The 22,308-nt window shown below is 39.1% G+C and overlaps 1 protein-coding gene across 1 annotated transcript in view; it reads left to right on the forward strand.

Annotated features, from left to right (window-relative positions):
- The first annotated feature begins 4,323 nt into the window (after nt 1-4,323).
- LOC123641859 (fatty acid desaturase 2-like protein FADS2B) overlaps nt 4,324-22,308 on the forward strand; it is a 32,046-nt gene continuing 14,061 nt past the window's right edge. Inside the window, exons 1-5 of the mRNA XM_045556794.1 lie at nt 4,324-4,644; nt 12,257-12,367; nt 15,394-15,591; nt 16,921-17,022; nt 20,613-20,738. Of these exons, the coding sequence (XP_045412750.1) occupies nt 4,324-4,644; nt 12,257-12,367; nt 15,394-15,591; nt 16,921-17,022; nt 20,613-20,738 (858 nt within the window). The remainder of the gene's footprint in view (nt 4,645-12,256; nt 12,368-15,393; nt 15,592-16,920; nt 17,023-20,612; nt 20,739-22,308) is intronic.

A 22,308-nucleotide genomic window follows, 5' to 3' on the forward strand; every position in this document is an offset into this window, starting at 1 on the left:
ATTTTCAGTTTCTCCCTGTAAAGAGCATATTTACTTGCACTCTTTTTGTCTGTGTGTTTTTAGTATATAGTTCTGTGACATATTATCACATGGGTAGACTCAAGTAACCATCACATAATCAAGGTACAGATTGTTCCAAATCCACAAAGAAACTCTTTCATGTTACCCCTCAATCGTCACATCCTTTTCCCAACCATAATCTCTGATAACCACTGATCTGTTCTCTACCACTATAATTTTATCATTTCAACAATTTTATATAAATAGAATCATATGGTACATAGCCCTTGTGGTTTTATTTTTAATTTTCACTCAGCATAATGCACTTAAAGAGTCATTCGTGTTGTTGTGTGTATCAATAGTTTATTCCTTCTTACTGATAAATAATACTCCATTATATGGATGTACCAAAGTTTATTTACCATTTACATATTGAAGTACATGTGGGTTGTTTCCAGCTCTTGATTTTTATAAATAAAGCTGCCATGAACTTTTGTATACAAGCTTTTTGTGTGAACTTAAGTTTTCATCTCTCTAGCACAAATACCCAGGAGTGTGATTGCTCACCATTCACATGGTAAATGTATATTTACCTTTATAAGAAGCTAACAAAGTGTTTTCCACTGAGTCTGCACAATTTTACATTCTCATCAACAGTATATAAGTGATCCAATTATAAGACAGGTGGTTTAACATGGAAAGTGCTATGTCTGAATAACCCAAATGAGACTGTTTTAATAACTAAAATGACTGCACAGCTAAGGCATTTGACTGCAATCATATTAATGGAACCCACTGCTAACCTGGAAAGAGAGGTTCCAAAGAGCACAGGAGACAGCAGATTTTAAAGAAGATACAACCAATTATTCCTATTCCTCAACAAGTAGTGACTCTCCAAATCAAGCATATCATATCATTAAATACCACTTTCTTTAAAAGGCAAATTTCTATTTCCAGTTTTTATTTCTGAACTACGTTAAGTTACTGCTATTTGGAGCTTCTGATTACCACGTGATAACTCATGGTATTATCCTAATTCTAACCAAGTGCAAAGAACCTGAACTGCTGACTTCCGATTGTAGGGGTATTTCTAAATAAAAGATGATGTATCCTTAGTGTAGAAAATTAGGTAGCCATTTAAAATTGTTTTTTGTCAAAGAATATTTTACATGGAGAAAGTGTTAAGAAAACATATGTTAGGTGGATATAAACAGGATACAAAACAGCAGTATAATTTAAGTTTTGCTGCTTATTTAAAATATATGAATATATGTGCATACTCTCGTATATATATTAACATGATTGCGTATGTGTGTGAATGTGCATGGGTCTAATGATCTACCTAAAAGGGAAGGGACCATCAATGTTTGCTGGAATTACAGGTCATTTAAAAAAGTGTTCTTCTTTATGTTTTCTATAGAGTCAGAGAAATATAAAGATGGCTAATAAGTTCCTATCCTTAAAAAGAGCTAACAGCCTGGCAGAAGAGATATAATTTACACATGACAAAATACAAATATAAAGCAGAATATAAGAACTAGATACCTGCTGTCTCATTCTCTGTTCCTCCACATATTTTCTGTTGGGGAAATACCTGTCCCTGATCAACATGGATGTATCTCAAGGGAGGTAACCTCATCAGGTGGCCTTGCAACTTTTTGGGCTCAGTTCACAAGTAGGGTCCATGATCCAGGCCAGCTATCCCAAAATCTCTCCTCCTTAGGCCACAGAATGAAAGTCAATCTTGTGTCCTTGTTTTCACTGCAACAAAAAGACTAGCCTTTTGTATGCGCTGAAAGTTCAAACGTCTAGCTTTTACCAAGGAAGTAATATTTCTGAGAATGAAGCCAACGTGGAGAAGAAATGAGGTGAACACTGAAAAGGGGAGATAAGAACGTTCTGAAAAAAAAAAAGATTTTTGCCAGCAACAGCCAGGCATCACTATCTACAGAAGACATGTGTAGTCCTGGACTTTTGTGCATTTGGACCCAATCAATTCTGTTTTACTTTCATTTTGTGAGACAGTAAACTCCATTTTATCTTGAGTCAATTTGATTTGCATTTTATCTTTCCACTCACAGAGTTATTATTGATACATATAGCATCCTCAAGGGTATAGTAGGAAGTTATTGAATCAGGAGAGAAAGAGGTCACTTCCAGCCTGGATGACTGAGAAAAGCTTCTCTGAGAAGAGGCAGTTTGAGCTGGATTACAAATGCAAGGTGTTTACTAAGAAGTTTTTAATGAAGTAGAGAGTTTGTGTTGGGAACCAGGAAGTGAAGTTGGCGGGGCCCACGTTGTAATTATCAGGCTGAGTTTAGAAATCATTCTATAGGCAAGGAAATATCCTTTAAACGTTTTGTAATAAGAGTGAGACCTGTTGAAAATCATCCTTCCAGAAAAGTAGATTAGTGGAAGGGCCATATCTAATGCAAGTGTAAACCTGCCACCCTTCCCACCCTTCTTTTCCTCCTGTGATCTCTTCCCAGGGAAATTGACTAGCTAAGCTCCTGCCCATCAATTTTCTACACTGACATATCCTCCACATGTTTTTTAGATAGCTCTTTATAAAATATGTCTAATTGTGACAGTTAAAAAGCCAGATGATTCTTAATGTACAAGCTGCAATATGGAGGAATCTCAAAATAATTATGTTCAGTGAAAGAAACCAAACCAAAGAAAAAAATACATAGTGGATGATTCCACTTATATAAAATTCTAGAAAAATGAGAGAAAACAGATTATTGGTGTCCTGGGGATGACGCCAAGACTGAGGAGGAGGAGTGGGATGTCTCTAAAAGAGGATAGAAGGGGACTTTGGGGGAAATAGCATGTTTACTATCTTCATTGTCGTGATGACCTCACAGGTATATACACGTGTCAAATTGTACACTTTAAATATGTTCAGTTTAGTGTATGTTGAATTGTGCAGTTCTACCTCAATATAACTTATACCTCAATAAAGCTGTTTTGAAAAAAAAAAAAAGAAGAAGAAAAGTAACCATGTGATCCAGTCTTAAAGTAGTAAGCAAAAGAGTACGGCAAAACAAAAAATTAGTTTTGGAAATAGTTCAAGTTGTTTTCTTGTATTTTCTGAAATCTATAGCATTAACTCTTGAAAACACCCTTATGTTTTTCTGATCCCACTTCTTCCAGATCCCTCCACTATTCCAACATCTTTGTGTTTTAAATTCCCTGAAAATGTCACCTTCTACACACAGCCTTAGTGAATACGTTCTGTATTTTTTCCAATCATAGTAAATCTAATTCCAGATCCTATATATTACCCAAAATGTGCTAAATAGGCATTTTGGCTGCTAATTCTGGCCCTATTGTGGTTCAAAAACCTCAGGATATTAGGGCAAAGAAATGATAGAAGATGCCTCCTCTTCATTCTGTTAATCATTCTGCTACACAAAACTATGTTTTAGCAGTCAGAATTCATTGACGCTTCAATTGTGCCAGTCATTAAACTAAAGGCATTTTCTTACTCCTCATAACAACTCAATAGGAAAGGTGCTAAATGACACCATTTTCTACTCACTTGCTGTACAACTTAGGGCCAGTCACATATCTTCTCTGATTACCATCTTTCAAAGAGAAATGAAAAGAAAAAAACCTATTTACATAGAGCTTCTTTTTGGGTAAAATAAAACCCAAATCTTTTTTTTTTTTTATTTTATATTTCAGCTGTTCATGGGGGTACAAAAGCTCAGGTTACCAAATCTTTCTTTAAAAAAAAAGTTTAAACGAATTTAAAAGCCCTTGGGAGAAATAACACCTGTCAAAAACACATTTCCCAAGTCCACCAAGCATTGGTGTCATCTTGAAGATGTTGAAAGCTTTTGCTCATATGTTGAAATAATACACTGAAACATCTCCATTCAGAGGCAGGTCAGGGAGCCAGTGCAGACAGCCCACCTCCACGCAGTGCAGGAGAATCACAGCGGCCAGACCTTAGTCCCTCCTCCCTCGGGGCTGGCCAATTAGGCCAGACTGTGACCAGCTCCTGCTCTTTAACAAGGGGCATTCTTGAAGGAGGATGCTGAAGAGGAGGCCAGAAAGTAGGGAGTGGAGTGAAGAGAGGAAGGTGGTCTAGCCTCCATCAGGGCAGGGAAGATTCAGGACAGACAGAGAAGTTTGAACCCGGAAAGCTGCTCACTACTAGGTCTGTGAAGAGACAACTTGGCTGAAAAGTGTTCAGTGCAGGGATCATACTGAAGTAGAGAGAAAAGGGAGAAAAGCCACAATCTTGTGGTCCAAGCAGAGGCAAGGGTTAGACATTTCAGGAGTTGACCCAGAAATCCTAGGGATTCAATGACAATGAAGCTCCAAGAAAAGTATGCGGTCAACACGAGCCTTGTGGGAAGGGGTCAGCCACACCTGGGTGAGGAGCATCAGGCACTCGGGAAAGCAGTGGCAAGTGCAGGGGCTGAGGTCTCTGGGAAGCAGGAGGCAGATGGGAAGCAGGAGGTTCCCAGGAAAAGCCTCAACACGTACACCTGGCAGGAGATCCAGAGACACAACCAGCGAGCTGACCAGTGGCTGGTCATCAACCGCAAGGTCTACGATGTCACTGGCTGGGCAGGCAGGCATCCAGGTGGGCGCCGGGTCCTCACCCACTATGCCGGGGAAGATGCCACGGTAAGAAACTCTCGCTCTCTTTCTCTCCACCACGCCGAGCTGCTAAGTGGCTGAGATCTTGGCTGTCTTTCCCTAAAGCATGTGAGTACATGCTCAGGCTCCATGATCACTTCTCCTCTCCCAAATCAATTTTTCAGGATTCCTATCTGTGAATAGCAAGAACTTGGAAGCAAATGAAGCCTCCAGGTCTGGTTATAAGCTGCACCCAGTTTGGGATGAGCTCAAGCATTAACAGTAAATCTTCCATTCGTGTATTCTGGGTTTTGTTTTATTCCTTGTATCTTGTTTGGCTTTGCTTGGAAGTGGAGTCACTGTCTTGTAAGAAGAAAGATACAAAGAGGTAAACGTAATATGGGGGACAAAAAAATCTACACCCAAGTAGACATTTCTGAAACTCTTACAGAGTGTCTAAAAGAAAGAAAGTAATCCATTCAGTCTGCTTCAAAATGTCATGAATAATGATGAAAGCCTACAATTTCCTAGGCTTTGAGAGCTTACAGAGCTCTTTTGCATCCTCAAACTCACTCCCTGGGATACAGGTGATACAACCCACTTTTATGGGCGCATTCAAATGCATCACCTTGCATAGACCTACCCAGAAGGAGGCTGACTATTATTATCATATTACAAATGAGAAAATTAATGTTCAAACAGGTAAATAATGTGTCAGACAGCCAGCAAGTGATAGTGCCACATTTTGAAATACACCTGGATCCTTAAGAAAATAACATTTTCACTGAATATTTGAAAAGGAGGTCTCCCAAAATCCTAAGTGCATTTTGGAATCCTTTTTAAAATATTCCATAGGAAGCTTGTTTTCTTCCTTTCTGAATACACCCAGGTACATCCCTACCATTTCTCTCAGATTTGATTTTTTTTAAACAAAGTTCAATCTTTTGTTTGGAAATGTGCATGAGCTTGTAGTAAGGGATTTTCCACACATATGTAGAAAGCTGCAGAGGAGAGAACAAAAGAATCAAGGTGAAGAACATTTGTGTGAGAGTAACAGCAGAAAAATTAACAAAAAGAAAATGAAAAATAGAACAGACCCCTAGCTATCCATCCCCTCATTTCCCCAACTCACAGAAAATATGGAGGAAGCTCTTCCAGTGTGAGTCACAGAATCACTTCAGAGGCCATGCTGGTGAGGACATGGGGCTCCAACCACCTTGGAAATAACTGATCACCTCACTGGGTTCAAGGCAGCCCGGACGATAAATCTGTAATTTGTTGGTGAATTTATTCTCAGAAGTCAGGAAAAGACCCTGGTGTCATATCCACCTATAGCCAAAGAGAAGGAATTAATGAATATAATAGAAACCATCAGGATCTTAGGAACAAATATTTATGACACCTTAGGATTCATATATGATTTTTTTTTGGGGGGAAACCTTTTATTTTACATGTTTCCATGTTTTTAAAAAATATTTTACAATAAGCAAATATTACTTTAATAATTAAAAGCCCTACTTAGGCCGGGCGCGGTTGCTCACGCCTGTAATCCTAGCACTCTGGGAGGCCGAGGCAGATGGATCGTTTGAGCTCAGGAGTTCGAGACCACCCTGAGCAAGAGTGAGACACCCCGCCTCTACTAAAAATAGAAAGAAATTAGCCAAAACAACTAAAATACATAGAAAATATTAGCCAGGCATGGTGGCGCATGCCTGTAGTCCCAGCTACTCAGGAGGCTGAGGCAGGAGGATTGCTTGAGCCCAGGAGTTTGAGGTTGCTATGAGATAGGCTGACGCCACGGCACTCACTCTAGCCTGGGCAACAAAGCAAGACTCTGTCTCAAATTTAAAAAAAAAAAAATTTTTTAATAAATAAATAAATAAATAAAAATAAAAGCCCTACTTGGAGTCTTTTATGCAACAAAATGGGACCTTTTCAAATCCTGTTCCGGTATCTAGATTTTGGTAGTTTTTTTTGTTGTATTGTTTTTTAATTCAGCATATTATGTAGGTACAAACATTTTAATTATATGAAATGCATTTGCCTCACCCAAGCTAGGGCTACAAGCGTGTCCTTCCCCCATACAGTGTACCCCGTTTCCTATAGCTGTGGGTTTACTCCCCGACCCCCTCCACAATGCCCCCCCAGCAACCCCCCCTATGTGACCGGCACCCACTAAGTATTGCTACCATGTGAGCACCTTAGTGTTTATTAATTAGTACCAATTTAATGGCAAGTACATGTAGTGCATGTTTTTCCATCCTTATGATACCTCACTTCGAAGGATGGGCTCCAGTCTATCCAGGATAATATAAGAGGTGCTAGATCACTATTGTTTTTTGTACTTGAGTAGAACTCCATGAGATATATATATATATATATACCATACCACATTTTATTAATCCACTCATGTATTGATGGGCACTTGGGTTTTTTCCACATCTTTGCAATTGTAAATTGTGCTGCTATAAAAATTCAAGTGCAGATGTCCTTATAATAGAATGTCATTTTTTCCTTTGGGTAGATGCTTAGTAGTGAGATTGCTGGATCAAATGGTATTTTTATTTTTAGCTCTTTGAGGTATCTCCAAATTACTTTCTACAGGGGTTGTACTGTCCCACAAGCAGTGTAAGAGTGGTCCTATCTCTTCATATCCTCGGCCAGCATTTATTATTTTGGGACTTTTTGATAGAGGCCATTCTCACTGGAGTTAGATGAGATCTCATTGTGCTTTTGATTTACATTTCCCTAATGATTAGAAATGTTGAGCATTTTTTTATATGTTTGCTAGCCATTAGTCTGTCTTCTTTGGAAAAGTTTCTGTTCATGTCTTTTGTCCATTTATTGATGGGGTTGTTTGATTTTTTTCTTGTTGATTTTTTTAAGTTCTGTTTAGATTCTTGTTATCAGCCCTTTATTGGATGTGTAGAAAGCAAATATTTTCTTTCATTCCGTAGGATGTCTATTCACTCTAATGATAGGTTTCTTGGCTGTGCAGAAGCTTTTTAATTTGATCAGGTCTATTTATGTATTTTTGTTGCTGCTGTGACTGCTTTGGGGGTCTTCTTCATAAATTCTCTGCCTAGGCTGATGTCTAAAAGGGTCTTCTCAACATTTTCTTCCAGAATTCTTAAGGTTTCATGCCTTGGGTTTAAGTCTGTTATCCATCGTGAGTTAACTTTTGTGAGAGGTGAGAGGTGGGGTCCAGTTTCAATCTGCTGCATGTGAATATCCAGTTTTCCCAGCACCACTTATTGAATAGAGATTCTTATGCCCAATGGATACTTTTGTCTGCTTTCTCGAAGATTAGAGGACAATATAAGGATGGTTTTATATATGGGATCTCCATCCTATTCCAAAGGTCTATATCGCTGTTCTTGTGCCAGTACCATGCTGTTTTGGTTACTATAGCCTTGTAGTAAAGTTTGAAGTCTGGCAGACTGATGCCTCCCAATTTGTTTGTTTGTTGGTTGGTTGGTTGGTTGGTTTTTTTTTTTTTTTTTTTTTTTTTACTTAAGATTACTTTGGCTATACGAAGTCTTCTCTGGTTCCAGACGAAGCATATAATTATTTTTTCTAAATTTGTAAAGAATGATGGTGGAATTTTGATAGGGATTGCATTAATTCTGTAAATCATGCTAGGTAGAATGGACATTTTAACAATATTGATTCTACAAATCCATGAGTATGGTAGAGACTTCCATCTATGCACACCTTCTACAATTGTTCTCAGTGTTTCATAGTTCTCCCTATGTATGTCTCTCATCTCCTTCATTAAATATATTCCTAAGTGTTTAATTTTCTTTGATACTATTGTGAAAGGTGTTGTGTCTTTCATTTGATTTTAGGCTTGACTGTTATTGGCATATATGAATGCTACTGATTTGTGTGTATTAATTTTGTATCCTGAGACTTTACTGAATGAATTCATTTATCAATTCCAGGAGTCTCTTGGTTGAATCCTTGAGATTTTCTAGGTATAATAGCCTATCATCAGCAAAGAGTGAGAGTTTGACCTCTTCTGTCTCCATTCAGAAACCGTTAATTCCCTTCTCCTGTCTGATTGCTCTGGCAAGGACTTCCAGCACTATGTTGAATAGAAATTGGAGAAAGTGGGCAACTTTGCCTGGTTCCAGTTCTAAGCAGGCATGCTTTCAATTTTTCCCCATTAAATAAGATACTGGCCGTGGGTTTATCATATTTGGCCCTAATAATTTTAAAGAATGTCCCATCTATGCCTATTTTGTTAAGAGTTTTTATCATAAAAATGTGCTGAATTTTATCAGATGCTTTTTCTACATCTATTGAGAGAATCATATGGTCTTTGTCCTTGCTTTTATTTATGTGGTGAATTACATTTATAGATTTGTGTATGTTGAACCAGCCTTGCATCTCTGAGATAAAGCCCACTTGGTCATGATGAATTATTTTTTTGATGTGCTGTTGGATTCGGTTTGCTAAGATTTTGTTGAGGATTTTTGCATCTATATTCATGAGGCATACTGGTCTGTAGTTTTCTTATTTTATAACATCCTTTCCTGGCTTTGGTATCAAGGTGATATTGGCTTCATAGAAAGAGTTGGGAGGACAACATTTATGAAGAAGACCCCCAAAGCAATCACAGCAGAAATAAAAATAAATAAGTGGGACCTGATCAAAGTAAAAAGCTTCTGCACAGCCAAGGAAACTATCATTACAGCAAACAGACAACTTACAGAATGGGAGAAAATATTTGCTTTCTACATATCTGATAAAGGGCTGATAACAAGAATCTATATAGAACTTAAGAAAATCAACAAGAAAATATCAAACAACCCCATCAATAAATGGGCAAAGGACATGAACACAAACTTTTCAAAAGAAGACAGAATAATGGCCAGCAAAGATATGTAAAAATGCACAACATCTCTAATCATTAGGGAAATGGAAATCAAAACTGCAATGAGGTATCACCTAACTCCAGTGAGAGATAGGAGCACTCTTACACTGCTGGTGGGACTTCAGATTAGTACAACCCCTGTGGAAAATAATTTGAAGATACCATAAAGAGCTAAAAATAGAAATACCATTTGAGCCAGCAATCCCACTACTAAGCATCTACCCAAAGGAAAAAAATACATTCTGTAATAAAGACATCTTCACTCAAATGTTTATGGCAGCAAAATTCACTGGTGCAAGGATGTGAAAAAAACCCAAGTGCCCTTCAATCCATGAGTGGATTAATAAAATGTGATATGTGCATACTATGGAATACTACTCAACTACGTAAAACAATGGTAATCTATCACCTCTTATATTATCCTGGATAGAGCTCGAGCCCTCCCTTCGAAGTGAGGTATCACAAGAATGGAAGAATAAGCACCACATGTACTCACCATCAAATTGGTACTAACTGATCAACACTAAGGTACTCACATGATAGTAATATTCACTGGGTGTCTGTCAGGTGGGGGAAAGGGTGGATAAACTCCCAACTAATTGATGTGATATGCACTGTATGGGGGAAGGGCATGCCTCTAGCCCTGGCTTGAGCGAGGCAAAGTAATTACTTGTAACCAAAATGTTTGCACCCCCATAATTTCCTGAAATAAATAAAAAAGAATATTATAGGACCACCTAACCGCCTTTGTTGTACTGCCTCATCAGTGCAAGCAAATGAGTTCCATGGAGCAGATCAATGCCTCCCATTCTGAAAAACTATAGCTCTGCAGTATCTATTGTCACAATACTGACCTGTGGACTTTCCTGGTAATCAGAAGAAACAATAACCCCAGAAGAATACTATTGTCAGGACATTGTTTCAGGGCTCTAGATAGCTGCTCAGAGCACAATGAAACTGCAAGAGATTATACTGTCCTGCACTTTCATCTTGATCCATCAGGTTGTTTTCTATCCTAATCTGCTCCAAAGCAACAAGCTGAACATGATTTCTCAATATGGATCACTCTGAGACACTTGAATCACCCCTTTAATCACTGAAACACTGCCTTCCTGCCTTCTTGGCTAGAAGAACTAAGTTTAGTATCATAGAATGTGAAAATTAGATAATACCTTTGCTGTCCTGTGGTCCAGCATTTTCCAAGGGGGTCAGAGGAAGTGTGCATAAGCAGAATGGACACCAGTGTCTGGACTGGTTCTAGAAGATAAAAGCCCATTTTGCATCTTTTCATCTAGGGACCCTTAGGTGAAATAAATCTGAGTAGATATGACAGCCTTCTAATGAACCTTGTTCATTATATAAGGACCTTCTTATAAGTAGGCTTGTCTATAGTTCTTGAATGTATCTAAAATTGCTTCAGGATTTGAAGATGTCAGATTCCATATATTCACTAACATAATTCAGAGCTCACTCCACATTAGGTATTGGTGTACAGGAAGAAAATCTCTGAATTGCTGTATTGAAGAGAAAGTAAGTAGTAAGTTCTTATCTCTAGAGGTATACATGTAAGAAAGATCTAATGTGCATAGAAAAATTAATCTATACTATTCAATATTCTCATTCGTTTATTTAATCATTGTAATAACTTTATGAAACGAGTGACTAGTATCATCATCCCCATTTAGGGAAGAAAATATAGATGTACCATGGACAACTTAAAAGACTTGTCCACAATTATACAGCTAGTGTGTAGCAAAGCCAGAATTTAAATGTAGGAATTCAGCTATGGGCTCCACTTTTTTTAATCAGTACTATGGAACAGCATCAACCCAGAGTACTTTGTATGGCACCTATGTCTTCAATGTACAAACTTGTTGATATTTTATCATCCTTAATCATCCACAAGCATAATACCAGGAAGTCCAGATCTTCCTTTTGAAGAATCTTTCTTCCATTCAAAAACTGTTTCAATCCATGAAAGTAAAGAATCTCTAACTTCCAAACATCAGCAGGATATAGGAACCACTGGTGCTTTTTATAGCCCATGGAATTGCTGCTTAACATGAACCTGAGATGAAAAACGTACAGTTGACCACCCCTATTCTGTGCCTGGCTGTTGCCTAGTCCCAGCACAGACAGCCACAGAGCTTTTTACAGAAGGTAAAGAGAGGGACAAACTTAGCTAAGAGTGTACTACTTCAGACAACCCAGGGATCAAGGGCTGTGCTCCCATGATTTCTCATGCTGCCTTTACCTTAAACCATCATAAACTTTAACCTGCCTTTGTCTAGAAATAACTAGAGAAGAAATAACTGGAGAAATAACATCCTCCTGGGCCTTGGCCAAGAACTGAGAGGGAGCCCTCAATGGAAGATGACCTCAATTGCTGCATGCCTCAGAGAGTATGAGCAACTTCCACAGCAAGACTGATGCTGGATTTAAAGACTCATCAGGGCTGATAAACTCAAGCAACTATTTCTCCTGGGTCTCCACAAAATAAACAGCAATCTTGTCAATGCTCCAGGGTAACCTGGTTATGTCATTGTGCCTAGAGAAGGATTGTGTACGGTGGGTGGGTTTCTAGCATGAGACTTTCATAAAGGAGCTCTCAAGGGCAATTTTGATCAATCAACTTGACGCACCAACCTGAAGTTAGATGCAAATGCTCTGTAATGGACTCTGTGCTGGTTGCCAGCATGGGCACAGGATCAGGTAGGCAAGGGACGATCTGTAGATAAGCTTGTCTCTTCTAAGCCTCTAACAGGTCTCTCTAATTTACAGGATGTCTTCAGGGCTGTACACCCGGAGCTTGACGTTGTGCAGTTGTACCTTAAGCCACTGCTCATTGGAGAGCTTGCCCCAGGAGAACCCAGCCAGGAGAGACACAAAAACGTGAGTGAGGTTTCAGGATCCAAGTGTGTGGAGACAAGGCGTAGAGGACAATTTACTCTTTTCTGTGAGAAAGCAGCTGCTGTGCCTGGGTGTGCCCACAACAGAGTAAATGAGTGGATTCTGTATATTTCAAAACAATGTCTTCTTCTTTTGTCCTCAGAACCCTCTGTGAAACAAAAGAATGGAACTTTTGGTCTTGTATCAATGAGTAATGTCATTGCTGTAAGCACCCACTTCATGCCACACAACTTACACATACAATTTTTTTTTTAGTGGCTGCTTGTGATTATTTTATGCCTGTGTCTATGTTCCCTGCTCAACTAAGTTCCATGACAAGAGAAAATATGCCTATCTGGCTTATTGCTGTGTCCTCAGGACCTCCCTGCACAGGATCAGACATGTCGTGTCTGAACTCCATGAATAGCCACTGAGTGAAAGATGTAAATATTTCCTAACTACAGCTCCTTTACATTTGTGGAAATTGACAGTCAGGGAGAATAAATTACTTTCAGAAAGTCCATGGCTTGTATATGAAAGAGTTGAAACTCCACATGACTTCTTTCTGCCTCTATCCCTTGGGTATTCCCAATGATGAATGCCATTCTTTCTTTAATAATTTGATTACATGAAGTATTGTCTTCACAGGGTCTGCATAAAACTAAAAATTCACTTGAATGGTTTTACATAAACCTTAAATGGATTTTACTTAATATGTAGCAATTCCATTTTTTGCAATTTATTTTTTATAAAAGCTTTCATTTGTCTGATTCTTAATTCTTTTGAAATAATTAGTACAAAACACTGGTCCATATACAACTATGAAGGAGAAATAGTGAAGATTTTATTCCCTCTCTAAGAAATGAGGAGACAGTCTCACAGACTGAGGCTCATCTGAGGACACACAGCTGGTTAGGTGCAAATCTGACTAATGCTTAGGGTCACTCCATGGGCCCATACGCATCCTGCAGCACAGCTCTGTTGGAAGGACTGGGCTCTGAGGGTGGACAGCCTCAACTCACCCCAAGCCTGCCATTCTCAGGTTGTGTAAGTTTAGGCCAGTTCCCAAAACTCTGTATGGCTCAGTTTCTCTCCCTGTAAAATAGCAACTACAGGACCAACCTGAGAAGAGTTATTGGGAAAATGACGGAAAGAAGTAAAGTCATTTGTAGTGCTTACAAAAGTCTCTCAACAAAATAAATGCTTGATAAACTTTAAATATCATCCTTATTATGAACCCAATGCTGATACTAGCAATGTACAAACTTCCAGATAGAGCTTCATCATTTGGGTCAGGTGGCACTAGGTTAAAAAGGGAAGATGACACAAAGCTCTATTGATTTTTCTAAAAATTCCCTGTAAGAAAAAATCCCACTAATGGCTGAGAGATATAAGGCAATCACTATATAAAAGACTATTGGTCTCTGGGGTAAAGATGTACTATAAATTTTTGTTTTGTACATCTATGGGGATTCTCAACTCACTATGTATAGAAAAATTAGTGTATGAGCATGAAAGTGGGTGTCAGGGGTGGGTTTAGGTCCAGCATCTGTCACTAACTTCCTTATGACTTCAGATCAGTCACTCTTCTGGGTTTTGATGACGGCCTACCCTGCAATAAATGGGCAGGAAAAAATGACTAGGTGGGAAGCAGCCTAGATATGACCAATTAATATTACTAAATTATTGAAATGATCTACGGTCACAAGAATTGCAAGGTGGATGGGGGCTTCGGTCAATGAACCTATCCAGACTTTTGCCAGGCATTGTGTCCTTTCAAAGTTGCATCAGGCTTGGCGTCACAGTGCATGCCTATAATCCCAGCATTTTAGGAGGCCAAGGAAAGAGGATCACTGGAGCCCAGGACTTCAAGGCTACAGTGAGCTACCATCATGCCACTGCACTACAGCCTAGGAGTCAGACCAAGATCCTGTCTTTAAGAATAAAATGAAATAATAGTTTCAGCAATGAATTTTGAAATGGTATTTTTGACTTCTATAGCTGTTTTCATAGCTCTTTTTATTTCTAGTTTCTCTCCTTTCTTATATCTGTAAAACCCTACTGTCTTTCTTATACCCTGGTCACTTTCTCAACTGTCTTGGTTTGAAACCCATTATACTCAATAAGCCAAGAGCTATTTCTTTCCAACTTTGCACACTCCCCAGTATGCCATGGTAAGCTTATAAACTAATGCTAATATTGTACATGAACATACACACATGCACATACACAAAGTGTACTTACACAGGACCACTCTAACCAGTAGATACACACTAATGCCACTGGGGATGCTGTCTCATTTGGGGAGATTTACTGAGTAGCTCTCAGAAAATTCATCCTTATAGCTACTCTAAGTGAACTACGTTGCTCTTTGTTCACCAACTTCTATGAAAGAGCCCTTTATACACATTAAATACTTGACTTGAACAGCACTTTGTAAATTATACCAGTAATTATGGTAACACAGAACCATATAGATGACCAAGTGCTCCAAAGCAAAACCAGAGCTTAATCAACACCTAAAATAATACCTACTGATGGCTTAAAATGCAACTGTTAGGCTTATGTATCCTTCTACCAAGCCCTTTTTCCCTTCCTCTTCCTCTGCCAAAACCTAATTCCGAGTTCCATAGCAGTTTGAGGACAGTTTGCAAGTCACTAATCATCTTTCTCCTCTCCAGGAAAAGAAAATTTTCATCACCTTTTTTTGAAAGTTTTGGTTACTGGTTCATTATTTGTTGTTTTTAATTCTGGAAAATTAAATTTGTTAATATTAAAAAAATTCTATTCAAGATTTGCCTGGGGGATGGACACACTTGAAGCTCTGACTTGGGTGGGGCAAAGGCAATATATGTAACCTAAACATTTGTACCTCCGTAAAATGCTGTAATAAAAAAAAAGAATTAAAAAAAATTCTACTGACAAAATAAATTCATCACAAATTAATAAAATATAATATTAATGATGTTAATTTCTATTCCCTTTTCCCTGAATGAACTAATTATTTTCTTTAAATACTTATTTCACAGGCCCAGTTGGTGAAAGATTTCCAAGAATTGCGGAATACAGTAGAGGCTATGAACATGTTCGATGCCAACCTGGGGTTCTTCTTCCTTCACTTAGCCCAGATCTTGATTTTGGAAGTCCTGGCTTGGCTAACAGTGTATCATTTTGGCAGTGGCTGGCGTGTTACAATATTCATTGCCTTTCTGCTCGTGATTTCCCAGGTGAGCAGATACCCTAAGCCCAGGCAGTGTCCTCACAGGATGGCTTGGATCCTTTTCTTCTCTCTTTAGATTGGTGTCAGCTGCTGTCTGAGGATTCTTGGCCAGATACTCATCACTGTCAGGCATTAAACAACAAGTTACAAAACGTCACTGGGCCCAGTTCTCTCATCTGTAAAATGGGGATAAAAATGAATATGAAATTATTCTGAGGACGACTGAACAAACTACAGTGTAAAATACCTAGCTTAGTGTAGGGCTTGTGGTAAATGTTTAATTAACGACAGTTGCTACTGGCTGTTCCATTTTATTCTCACAATTTCAGTAACTGAGGATCTGTCCTTGGCCATGTAACATTGACCTTTATCTTTCATTGATTAATGGACCAATATTTATCAATGCATCATACCATTAATTCTCCAAGGGCATAGAGTTTATCTTATAATATGAGAATAAGAACATATAAGTCCTTCTGTAAATGACAAACAGCAGCTGATACTTAGAAGAATATCTGAGAAATCCTTGTGGAATAAAGTACGGATCTCTGAACATGGCCTTCTATGAATGCTACACTGTGTTGTGAGTATGAAGGGAAATTCACATGCTTTCTGCTCCAGAGAAAGGAGACATCTAGTGGAGCAGAGAGTCACTCAATGAGCTAAACATACTGCATGAAAGGATGGTATTAATGCCAATGAGAGGAACAGTGTGTGCCCTTGGAGTACAAAGGAGCATTTCATTCTCATTGGGAAAAGTGCAGAAGGTTTTGTAGAGAACTAACAGCAATGTGTTACCAAATTATAGAATTTTGAATGTTAATTTTTTTTCCTGAAAAGCCATGATGCTTTATATCTTAAAAAGTGACTTTTGGAAACAACAGAAGAATCCAATAGTTGTTTGGTGCTTAGCAGGAGCTGGGCACTTTGCATCTATGTAAGTTGCACAACAGCCCATGAGTCAGGTATTAGTAACAATAATCAGATGAAGAATTGAAGGTCAGAGCTACCAAGTTACTTGCCCAGAGTCATAAAGCTCAACAGTGGTGAAGAACATTTAGAATCCAAATCTGTCTGACTCCCAAGACCATGGTCTTTCCAGTCCATCCTGGAAGATTTTGACAGTGGGAAGGGGAGCATTCAAGGCTGAGAGAACCACTTGCACTAGGGCACAGTGGTTAGAAAAAGCAGGCCAGGGTGGAAAATAAAAGCTTGGCTTAATCTCAGACGAAACCACCCAAAATTCTCAAATGGACTCATAAATGTACTATGGGGCTCATTTATTGATTTCTTCTGGAGTTCCCAACAACTCTAACAGCAACTTCCTCTCTCCTAGGCTCAGAGCATACTTTTGCAGCATGACGCGGGACACCTTTCCATATTTAAGAAGTCCAAGTGGAACCATCTGTTGCAAAAATTTTTGATGTGCCATCTCAAGGTACAGGCTGTCAGGGAGTATGATGGGGATTCTTGAATGTCATTTCCTCAGGCACTGGCTTTCACGTTTGTTTGACTGTGCACTGGTATCACTAAAAAATGTTTATCATACCCTACTAATAAATGTAAATGTGCTAATACTGTAGATAATATAAATTCTAATATGTAATGCAGTGTTATAAAATATGTGCTAAAATAAGAATTTTATGAGAAAAATCTTTAGTTTTATGATAGACTACTTGCCCCAATCCCTGGCACCTCTTTGCCCTAAGGAACCACCTTGCAGGAGAAAGTTTGTGCCTTTAGAAATGAAGATGTGCACTGTAACATCATGAAGGTGGATATTCTTAGAAGGGATTTGAACATTTATTGCTGGGAAGTTAGGGGATTTCAGCAGGCTTCATTAGTCCTTGAAGAGTGGGGCTGTCAAGAAATAAAGAAAAAGATGCAGAAGAACAGATAAAAGTGAAGAGAAAGAGAAAAAGTAGCCAGGGAAAGACAGGTGGCTCTGCTCAAGAGTTCAGGAATACACATCCCAGACCACTGGAAAAAGCAGAGAGTGATATGACAGCTGGTCTAATCCCCCCAGTATAAGCTAGGAAGCTCCAGGAAGCAAGTACACAGTCCTGTCCACCACTGCAATGCAGCACCTAGGAGAGTGCCTGGCACATAGTAGGACTTCAATAAGCATTGTTGAACGAATGAAGGAATGAGTCAGTGAGTTCATGAGCAGACAGGACTCCTAAGAGCAGCTTCCAGCCCCAGCTGTGACAATGCTCATGGTGTGGTCCTGAGTAAAGCATATTCTATCTCTGGCCATCTGTAATATTAGGAGTAAAACTAGATTTCTGCTTTTCTAGAACTTTCTAGGATTTGGTGACTCTGTCCTCTGGCCCAGAGGGAGGCCAGAGCCTTCCACTAAACAAGCCTGCATTCAAACAAGGGCCTCTTAAGGAAAACTGACTGACTCAGAGCCCATTTGTTCTTCCTTAACTCAGCAGTTTCCTATATGTTTACCTGTCTGGGTATCTGGCTCCCCCACCTGCAGTGGTTGGAAAGTGTCCCCTATAAAAGGGTGATAGGAACGCAGGGGACAGGCCCACAGAGAGCCATGAGCAGTAACCACTGCCAGCACATGGTGAGGAAAGGCAGATGGGACCCACGTCAGATGACAGCCTGCCACGTGCCAGGTTCAGAACAAGCCGCATTGGGCTATTGCCCCGTGTAATTCTCATGAGGTGGGGATTATAGCACCCCTATTTTTCAGCTGAGATTGATGTTCAAAGTGGTTAACTATTTACGCCAATGTCCACAAGCTGGTAAGTGGAAGAATTCTAGCACAGTATTAAATAGTGCAGGCTCTAGAGCAGTACTTTTCGTTTTTGGCTATCATTTGAAGTCACCTGAAGAAATTTAAAAAAAAGAAAGAAAAAGAAAAACCCTGATTCCTAGGCACCATCTCTATATATTTTGATCAAATTCATCTGTGGTGGGGCCTCATAGGGATGTTGTCATAATTATATACAATACCCATGTGTCATGCTCAACACAGTGCCTGGCTATGGAAAATGCTCAATAATGGTTAGCTGCTACTAATAGTAGGAACAAACTTCTATAACCAAATAAGGACCAAGAATCATGAAGACACCTGGTGTGAGGATGATAAGTCACAATATTATTGAGTGGCTAGACACTAGCCGCTGTTCTCATCTTACACTCTCTCCCGTTGAGCAGACTGAACCTTAAATAGATAAAATAACACTGATTTGGAATGAAATGTGTATTAGAGACATATCTGTCACTAAAATGATTAGAATGAATAATAAATTGTCATTCTATGTGACAAGTCTCACCTAACCAGAAAATTCCTGTAGGCACGTTATTCCACCCTTTATCCACCAGCGTTAGATAGATGAGGTGTTTCTGGATACCCTCAGAAACACCCCAGAATAAAAGCAGAGGTTTTTATTATATCATTGTGCTTTTCAGGTAATGCCCCTTCCCATTTTCCCTCCTCTGTTCTGACGAGTCAGGGGAAAGGCAAGGCTCACATGCCCTGGAGTGACTGGCAGTTGATTTGGTGCCAGTGTGTGGAATATTTTAGATCATTCCCGCCCTTGGGGGCACTTTTAAAAATCTCTACTATCCCATTGCTCCAAATTTAAACATGGTTCTTTGTATATAAATTGTGTCTCCAGAAACAATTTTGCACTAGCTGAAATGAATATAACCTTGATAACTCATGAGCAGAATAAGAAAATGGGAAATGGCTTTTAAAAGGAGTCGCCAAGAGAGGACTCTACGAAGAAGGCTATGGAAGGCAGTACTAACGCTCACAAAATTTCAAACCTAGGCATCCTTTCTCCCATAGATGTGTAGGGTCTAGAGAGGCATGCTCCAAAAAAATACAAAGCAAATCATGTAAAAATGACATATGCATTTTAAATTTTCTAAGAGCCACATTTAAAGGTTAATTATTATAGCATATATATTCAAAATAATTTCATTTCAACATCCAATCAAAATAAAGATCATTGAGATATTTCACATTCCTTTTTCTGAGTCTTGAAATTCCAGTAAGTTTTTTCTACTGACGGCTCATCTTAATTCCACTGGCCACATTTCAAGTGCTCAATAGCCACATGTGGCTTGGACATTGTTTTGGACAGTGCAGAGTAAAACACGTATAGACTGGTTACTAAGAGATGTCAGATATGCAATCAAAAACTACTGCTACTGTTTATTCTTCTGTAAACTATTGATGTGAAGGAGGTAAAATTGAATGTCTCAGTGTGCCAGCATTTCACATATAGCATCTCATGTCTACGCAAACAACCCATTGGAGGTAAATGTGCTTTTCCTGGGTGCGCTGGAGATGGAGCTGAGCCTCACAGAGGGTGGGTGATTTCCTCAAACCACACAGCAGTATTTGCACATCTACTTTATGTAACTAGGTTGTTGTGCCTCCAAATCCTTTGCTTTATTACAACTTTCAGACTTTCAATGAGAGAGAGAATCACAAACAAGCTAATCAGAGGTGATTCAAGCTTGGCATCAGCTAAAATATTTTTATTCTCACTCAAGTTGATCTGAAAGCATTGAAGCCCGAACATGCAATGATCTGAGCCAAACCCCACAGAGAGATCCCTTCAGATCCATTCTTTGAAATATTCATTGAAGTAGGAAACCTGGGGCCACTTCTTTTCTCCAGAACTAATTAAAGTCTTGGACCTGAGACTTCTTTACATGTTAAGCAGCAATAATACTGTCTGCCCCACCTACCTTCAGATTTTTTTGGTGGGGGAAATGAGGATCAAATAAGAGAAGGACGGAAAAACATTTTGTTTCAACAGGCTTCTATGATTGTCACTATCAGAAGTTGTTTTAGCCTGAAGTTATGTTTCTGGATGAGGAATTTTTTTGCTTCATAAGCTATGAGAGCCTCTGTCCATTCTGTGACCCAGCAGTGGGGACAAGATCAAGAAACTCAAATATCTTATTTTGACTTTGAGGGTGGATTCAGAAAACTCTGACAGTGAAGAGATTTCTGGAGAGAAGTCTTCCAACTAACAAGCCCTCTCTTCTCCTCAGGGCCTGTCAGGAAACTGGTGGAATTACCTGCATTCCCTACATCATGTAAAAACAAATGACTACACCAAAGACCCGGATGCCAGAATGGGCCCACTTTTTGTGCTTGGAGATTTGCAACCCGTCGAGGTACACTTAGAAATGCTGGCAGCTGAGAAATGTTCCTGGAAGTGATTCCTGCATAGGGTGACCTTTGGCCTTACCTTGGAAAGATCAAGCTGAAAGTTCTGGTTTCACACACAATCTGGGAGCATTGATCTTTCTTTTAGGTCCAAAATATAGACTTGAAATAACTGAACCTAGAGTTAAAATTTGGAATCATGACTCCTGGCTTTAAAGGTCATCTGGTCCAACCTCCTGCTCCAGGAACTAAAGAACCCACATCACTCTTTTTGAGCCATCCCAGTGACAATGGGTCCCTGCCCAGTGCCTATATCAATACCTCTGAGGCAACACCAGCCAGGAAGAGATAGTGGATCTAGAGGAGTGAGTTTGGCAGTGACTGTGCAGAGTTTAATGAGGTAATGGAGAAATGTTCACCAAGAGAATACAGGAGAGTATGTTCTATAAGCACTAGATCACAAATATCTAAATATCTAGTTATCCCAATTACTTCTAGTCCAGTTAAAAGAGACTGTGCGGTTATATTTAGTTCATATCAATTTTGGTACATTTATAAATAAACCACAGCCTAAATCCATCTTAACTTAACTAGAGATGCCATCTCTAAGCTTCTTAAAGTACAGAAAAAGGAGGAGAAAAGTCATCTTTAGAATTTCTCAGTTATTGATTCTTTTAACTTCAACTTAAAACCATCATGTTAAGTAGTACTTAAATTGCCAAGTATTTTAGGAGGGAGACTTCCTTAAACAAACTAGGTATAAGGATAAGCAAGGAAATGTATCTCTTCTCAAAGGGAAATGCTGGCTCCTGAATGTCAAGTACTTAGGCAGAGGTTGCTATCTCCTTCTGGAAAAACTTAGGAGATTTATAAAATAGCAGAGTATAGCTTTGTCAGTTGTCACCTAGGCCTATCCCAAAAATACTGGGACCTTTCAAAAATAGTTTTTCCCAGTTTGGAGAGACTCACCCTCTTCCCCAGCTGAAATAGCAAACAAAGTATCTTATTTCAATTTTTTAAAAAAAATTGTTGGCTGTGATCAGAAACCATTTGCTTTTGACAGTGACTCTCCAAACAAGTTGGACTTCCTGATGTTTGTGTTAGGGTGTGAGCTAGTGCACCCAGGTCTGAGAAAGATTTCTCCAGACAAAGGTTAGGATAGGAAGAAGTTTATTTACTTTTTCCTGGGTGGAGATGGGCCAGAGAAAGGGCCAGCAGGGAGGTGGGGAAAGGAAGAATGTGCTGGCCTTGAAAACCAGCTATTCCAACATTTTAAACAGGGAGGTTGTAAATCAGTGGGGTACAGTTGAGAAACTGCTGCATCTCCTGCTTTCTTTCTTCTCTATGACAAGATGATAACTGAAGGGGCAGCAGATGTCACAGTCTAAGATTTGGCTCCCCTGCCTTTCCTTGGAGAGAAATTACGTCAGGAGATATGACTCTGCCCTCCAGATATGTCTGAGGCCTGAAGTTCGCACCTGCTGTTCACTCTGGGACCTTTTAGGCAGTTAAAAAAAAAAAAAAACGAACAAAACCAAATTATAAGAGCAGTTTTGAAAGAGAGATATTTATAGTTAA

Source organism: Lemur catta, chromosome 7 (genome assembly GCF_020740605.2).
Source record: "Lemur catta isolate mLemCat1 chromosome 7, mLemCat1.pri, whole genome shotgun sequence".
In the NCBI taxonomy this organism is placed as follows: Eukaryota; Metazoa; Chordata; class Mammalia; order Primates; family Lemuridae; genus Lemur; species Lemur catta.